This window comes from Amborella trichopoda, chromosome 2, assembly GCF_054954075.1.
Source record: "Amborella trichopoda isolate Santa Cruz 75 chromosome 2, AtrichopodaSantaCruz75HAP2 v2.0, whole genome shotgun sequence".
NCBI classification, from domain to species: Eukaryota; Viridiplantae; Streptophyta; class Magnoliopsida; order Amborellales; family Amborellaceae; genus Amborella; species Amborella trichopoda.
Genome location: NC_142337.1, coordinates 10283938 through 10290720, shown reverse-complemented (window position 1 = coordinate 10290720; position 6783 = coordinate 10283938). Strand labels below are relative to the sequence as shown.

The 6783-nt window shown below is 36.9% G+C and overlaps 1 protein-coding gene across 1 annotated transcript; it reads right to left on the bottom strand.

Moving 5' to 3' along the window:
• Positions 1-785: 785 nt before the first annotated feature.
• LOC18447905 (glucose-6-phosphate/phosphate translocator 1, chloroplastic) lies at positions 786-6512 on the bottom strand. Its single transcript, XM_011630130.3, has 6 exons — positions 6296-6512; positions 5005-5793; positions 3939-4164; positions 3185-3407; positions 2076-2289; positions 786-1094 (listed from the first exon to the last, which is right to left on the bottom strand). Exons 2-6 carry the CDS (start codon positions 5512-5514, stop codon positions 1083-1085), a joined length of 1185 nt encoding a protein of 394 aa, XP_011628432.1. The 5' UTR covers positions 5515-5793; positions 6296-6512; the 3' UTR covers positions 786-1082.
• Positions 6513-6783: the final 271 nt, after the last annotated feature.

The following is a 6783-nucleotide window of genomic DNA, read 5'->3' as shown; positions in this document are numbered from 1 at the left end:
GAGATATCAATTTGAAAATATTTGAACATCAAAACAACCTCTTCTAGTGAAATTTTTGAGGTAGGCTCAAATTTGATTGTTTAGCCTCGGCTCTATATAAACTTTTCCTACAGTTAAATCTGAGAATATTTTTATATCAGTTAGTTGTCAATGGGTATGAAAAAATACACTAAAATCAATTAATATGAAAATGTTCCCACACTTAACCGCATGAAAACAAAAATTTCATACGAAAATATAAAACAATATTTTCATGTGAAGCAAACGTGCCTTAACGGTATAGAAAACAACTTAAAATAGTCCAAATTTCCTCTCCAAAGCCCACTTTTGAAGTTTCGATCAAAAATTCAACTCTTTCCTAACTTATACCCGTCCACCAGACCATCCGAGGTAATCTACCCGGATTTAAAAAAGTCAAATAACCGCCTAATTTCTTTTTGACCCCTTCTCTCAACTTTCTCTACCCACCTTCCCCTTCTCTCTCGCTCTCACTCCCGTGACTACGAAACGAGAACACCAACCAATGTCAGGAATAAGAGATTCGCACGCGTTCCTCAACAGCAAAAGCCCAACAAGCCAGGTGGGATGTATACTAGGCCGCATTTTATTCAACGCACCCAACCAAAATACAAATAATAAAATTAGGTCACGGCTACTTCATCACATGTCACTCAACCACAACTTGCGCCATACACGCACCTAACACCACTCACATGTAATAATAGCGACAGTGGTAGGCCTCAGATTCTTTCACACAATCTGAATGAACGAACAACGGCAGTCAATTAACAAACTCTTCCACGTTTATTGATTCTATTATTATTGATCCGCCTCAAAAAGCATTCCTTATTTCAGCCTCCTGAATACAAAACCACTACCAAACAACCATTGCAATTTCATGGAAATATGGAAACAAATTCTTAGAGGGAAAGAGGAAGGGACGAGAGACCACAATATCTACAACAGACTTTAGAGTATGAAGGGTCAAAAGAGAATGGATGGTGGATGTAGAGCCCGTGCCAAAATCGAACGCCATTGCCCACTATGGCTCCTCTCAGAACCAAGAATTTAGGTCCCAAAGTTTAGCTCTTTGCCTGAAATCACGAGATTGAGAACCCCAAATAAGCACACCATTATAACCATAAACAAAGTTTCACAACTAACACCATATATAGTTCCATAACACACCTTCAACAAATGTATGAATTTTTTTTTTTTTAAATGTATTAAGGGCATGTTTGGTATGCATGAAACTACTCAGTATAAATATAAAGAAATAAGGTTAGCTAAAGAATCTGCACAAAGAAAAAGTGAGATTGTATATAAAAGTCCATTTACTTTTATCATAAGTCACAATTACTCTTGTATGTCTGATTTGAGAAATTTGGTGGTCGTGTAAGTGTCATTGAATAAAAAATTCAATAAAAATTTGACACACCCCTACGATCCAATTTAACATCTAATAGCTACAAGGAACTGTGACCTCTTGTAATAAAAATAAACAGTCTCATAGCATAGCATGTACAATCCCCAAATCTTGTTCAGTGAAAAAAAAACTATCAACATTCGTAATAATGGTGATTTACAATGGTGAGGGCCAACATGATAACAATTTCCATGCTTTCTGATGAATAAATCCTAGAATGGTTCACAAAGTTCAAAAGAAACTTTCTCGAATTTTGTGACACACCCAAACTATCATATTTCACACCGGATGGTTATAAGATATTGGATGGTTTAGTAATTGTGACCTTCTTGTACTAAAGATAAATGGTCTCCTTATATACAAGTCTTTATTAAAATATCTTTTTTTTTACGTATCTATATAAGAATGCTCTCTCTCTCTCTCTAAAGCTAAATGGTCTCATTGTATACAAGTCCTTACTAAAATATCTTTTTTTTTTACGTCTCTCTATAAGAATGCTCTCTCTCTCTCTAAAGCTAAATGGTCTCATTGTATACAAGTCCTTATTAAAATATCTTTTTTTTTACGTCTCTCTATAAGAATGCTCTCTCTCTCTCTCTTTCTCTCTCTCTCTCAGATATCGAAACAAAAACTACGTAAAATTATTTACCTGAGAGTAAAAGAAGGTGCCAAGGATGGCAATGGCAGCACCAAGGGCATTGATGGGCTGAACTGGGGTGTGGAAAATGATAATAGAGGACACAATGACTGATATCCTCTTCATTGTGTTTCCAACGCTGAAGGTAAGGGGAGAGATTTCGTCCAAAGACATGTAAGACACCTGGTTGTACAGGTGATAGAACACACTCTGTGCTGCAACCCACCTGTAAAAATTTTGTTCAACCATTTATTCATTATTCATAGAACATCCAACCCAAATCAATTCCCAATAACAAACAAATCGATGTCACCAATTAGCAAAGAAACAGTTCACACAGAGAGTGAGATAGAAAGAGAGATGAAAGAAAATTTGTAACCCAATTCCAGAAAACTACCCTGGATATCAATATTTTATACAAAACAATAATTGATGGGCATGGTTTGCATAAGATTGCAACCTTAGCAATTAAAATAAGGCACAGTGCTTTTACTCAAAAAATAATAATAAGGCACGCAGCTAAAATAAAATGTAATTTTGGTGTCAAAATTTCTTAAAATGGCGTAAGAATCTATCTTCATCTCTACATATAAAATTTTGAACTCCAAAAATAGTTCAAATCAAGTGGATTGATTAAAACATGAAAATAGATGGTCTAGATAATGTATTGCAAGATGCACTATTTTTTGGGACTTGAAATCTTTTTTTTCGTCATTCTCATACATCTGTATGTCAAGATGTCCAAATAATCAATTAGAGGGTTTTCCAACATCAAGACAGCCTTTTTCGATAGATTTTTGAGGTGGACCTTATTTCTATACGAAGTTTTCTGTAACTGATTCATACAAAGACCAAGAAACACAGCAATCACAAAAGGGCATGAAACTCAAGATTTTAGTTGGAAAAAAAAAAAAGAAACTAGCAATCTCTAATCAATGTCTTTTGCAAAGGATATAAAGCCTAACCAGCAATCCAAATCTAATCTCATTGATTTCAAATTCAGGCCTAAGAACAATTTTCAGTAAAGGCAGAAAAAAAGTATAGAGCAAGTTAAAATGGTGAAAAATTCGATGTCAAGAGGAAGAGGAGGAAGTAATTTGAGGTGGATATTTTTTGCTTACCACACAAAGTGCGGACCAATATCTACGAGCGCTTTTTGCCAGCCAGCAGCCCACATCTTGGGGCCCTCCACAGCTATGGCGAAAGGAGTGAGAATGAGGAGAGAGAGAATGGAGAGGCAGGCGTAGTAATTCATCCCACTAACCGACTTCCCTTTCATCCCCCTCTTTGAGAATATGTTGCGAAACACAAATGCCAGATTCGATATCATGGCCCCCATAAACCCTGCAGAAAGCAACAACAAACCAAAAACAACTCAGTCACCCCACATTCAACTCAAAACTCCAGATCCCTCACCTCTCTATACAACGACCTTACTAAAGACAAGGCTTGAACATTATGGCCTCCCTCTCTACCCCCTCCATATAGAACACAAGAACCCAAAAATCCTTACAGACCCATTCAATTTCCATACTCACACCTCTCTTCAAACTTTGAAAGGGCAAGGCAATCTCTCTCTCTCACAACACAAGGAAACAAAAGAAAGAAAATCCTCATATAGACCCCTTCAATTTCCATATCCCCACCTCTCTTGAACCTTGTAAAAGTCAAGCACTCGTAAACCACCTCCCCCCTCCACCCTTCTCTCTCTAAAACCTCCATACTCCATTTAACTCCCACATACCCCAACTCTTCAAACCTTGCAAAAAACAGTCTCTCTCTCTCTGCACTTAAATTACAAACTTGGGTGTCTCTAGTGATTCATTGACATCATCAAGGGATGGTGAAGCATTCACAGCTAGAAATGTATCTCACCAATCATATTGAAGTTGAGCTCGGTAACAGCAGCTAAGGCACATCCTCCTATAATGGGCAAGAGTGAGAGATAAACGGGCACTGGAAAGGTCTCACCCAAAAGGAACCTCGACACCAACACACTGAAAGCGGGCTCAGCACTCTTTATGATGTGAGTAAATGACACCGCCACTTTAGACATGCTCACAGTGGCTGCAACGTGCCCAATTGTATGAGCAATGGCTACCTGGAAATGCCAAATACGAGATGAACCAAAAAAAAAACATTAAATAAATTCCATTAATAATTATTACATTCTAAGAAATTCATCAGGAAAATAAAAGTGCATAACCCCCATTATTTCACTTGTTAGAGATCATATACTTCTCAATATATAATTAATCTCATGGAGATAATGTATTTCTCACCGAATTATCAAAATTCATGGATGAAAGCATGAAAATTTCAATGAAAAACCATCTTTTCTGACAAAAATAGTGAAGTAGGAAAGTCATAAAAAATATTTTATCTTAGTAAAATCGTCTTTTATATGTATCATCCTCCTTTACCTAATCTACCACGGTGAATTATAAATTGCTAGATAAATTTAATAGATGTATGCCTGTTAAATCATAATAGATGGATATGAAAACCACAACTCACACAAATGGACATCCAATTTACTTCTGAAGACCAAAAAAAAAAGAACAACCGAAATTGAATGATATCCATCACGGAACTGTAAGGAAAACATGCCAAAATGAATTTCGCATCAAAGGCAAGTCAGACACGAAAATATAGAGACACTTCACTTGGTCAGAGACGAAAAAATACAAGAAAGTTCTAGTCACTCAACCAAACAAAACCCCCATAAAACAAAAACAGAACACCCCAAGATACGAAAAATTGAACCCCAAAACCCCAGAAAAAACGCAATGAATTTTGTATGTTCTCACCCTTCAATTTCAACCAAACCAAACACCCCAAGAAAGAAAACAAAAGACACCAACAAGATCTATTCTAAATGTCAATCAAGCAGAAGTATAAAAAAATAAAGAAATAAAAATCAAAATATAAGGAAACTTACAGGAGCAAGGGCTTTCCAGAAATCGAAATCAGTTTTGGGGGCCTCTGCGATCCTTGTGGCCCATGAAAGAATCATCATTAATGAACCAGTAGCCAAAGAAAGGGTGGAAGTGAGCCATGGGTAAGGGAACGCATTAAGGACCTTCTTGTTGTATATATTGAACACAACATTCAAAGCCCACCATGTTGCAAAGTATATACCGATCTTAAGCTTTTGAGCTGCTTCTGATCTCTGCTGTATATCAGGGACGTGAATTTCACGCAAAGGCTCTGATCGATCGGCCTCATAAGCTTGGCATTTGACCTTAAGACCCCTGCTTTTTTGCTCAGTGCATGCACATAGTGATCTAATTGCAGAGATATAGAGGGGTTTCCCTGTAAACATAGAGGACTTTGAGGGTTTGGCGGGGAGAAGAGGGGCAAAGGAAGATGAACCTGGGTTCTTCAAAGGAGATCGCTGTTGAATGAGATGAGAAGCAGCAGGAGCTGCAGAGTGTTTCAAGGAGATCATGGCTGAGGTTTTATCCTTCTGATCAGATGATTGAGAGATCGACAAATTTTTCAAGAAAACTTCCAAATGATCTTCGACTTTCTAATCGAGCTTAAACCAGAGAACCAGTGAGGTTTGTTGAGACAAAAAGCTGTAAGATAGCCTGTTTCTTTAAGAAAAAAACTATTCTTGAAGAAGAGCGCCTAAAAGGCTCACTAGTTGGGGATCTTCACTGGTTATTGGAGCAAAAGGAGTTGCAATAAACGATGGTCAATCCTCAAATCTCTTCAGAAAGAATAACTGAAAAAACAGCGCATAAACATACGATCCACATCAGATGGAGCACAAAAAAATTGAACACGAAAAGAAAAAGGAATTTAATCCCTGACTAATTGGAAAATAAACTACCAAACAAAAATAGGCAAACTTCCCTTGCTATTAAAGAACAAAAACCTAAAATCTATTGTATTTGAAAGCAAAATGAAAAAAAAAAAAACTCACACATCACCGATCAAGGAAGAAAACCAGCGATCTACCAAACAATAACTTGTAAAATAACAAAAGAAACACGTAATCGTCAAATTTCTCGGAAGATCACTTCAGAGAATCAGATAACTTCAGAAAACGCTACAAAAGCTTCTATATTTCCAAACGTTCTAAGACGAAGGGCTAGGGGAAAAGGCTAAAAGATGGCGATGTTTACAACAACTTCAATGGCGGAAACTTTAAGAAAACCTAAAAATATTTGAATATTCACTGGTTCCTGTATAGAAAAAAACCTTGAAAAACCCGGGGATCTTACCGGTTTCTGTAATGGAAAACTCCACAAATGCTCTCTCAAACTGTGTACGAAAAAACCTAAAAAATCACCAGCTATTTCAATGAAAAAACTCGCGATAACTTGCTATTTTGTTCAAGATAAAAACCTCTAACCTCTCTCTGAAACAAGAGAGAGAAAGAGGGAGGCGCTAGAGAGCGAGATGAGAAGGGAGATCTTTTACATTGAGAAATGAAAAGTTGCAGGTATTTCTACGTAGTGGGAAACCCTATATAGCGCTTACTCTCACGAAATAAAATCAAATGAAATTAATTTTCTCTCTCCTCCGCCGCAGGGGAGATTACTAAAGAGCCCTTAACCTTTTTATTAGTGACGGTTATGTTCTCATTTTATTTGTAAGATGATTAGATTGGCACTTATTTTTATACGAAATTTCGAGAATGGTCATCTAAATATTCGACAATCAACACGCTTTAAAATACACGGGATCCTCGTGTTTCCTTGTGGAACAC

Bases quoted from the DNA above. Each gene is read 5' to 3' on its own strand.
- LOC18447905 (XM_011630130.3), bottom strand. From the start codon at position 5,514: ATGATCTCCTTGAAACACTCTGCAGCTCCTGCTGCTTCTCATCTCATT. The intron at 4,165-5,004 runs GTAAGTTTCCTT...TGGCATTTCCAG, and splicing joins TCTGGAAAGCCCTTGCTCCT to GTAGCCATTGCTCATACAAT. The intron at 2,290-3,184 runs GTAAGCAAAAAA...AAATTTTTACAG, and splicing joins ATTGGTCCGCACTTTGTGTG to GTGGGTTGCAGCACAGAGTG.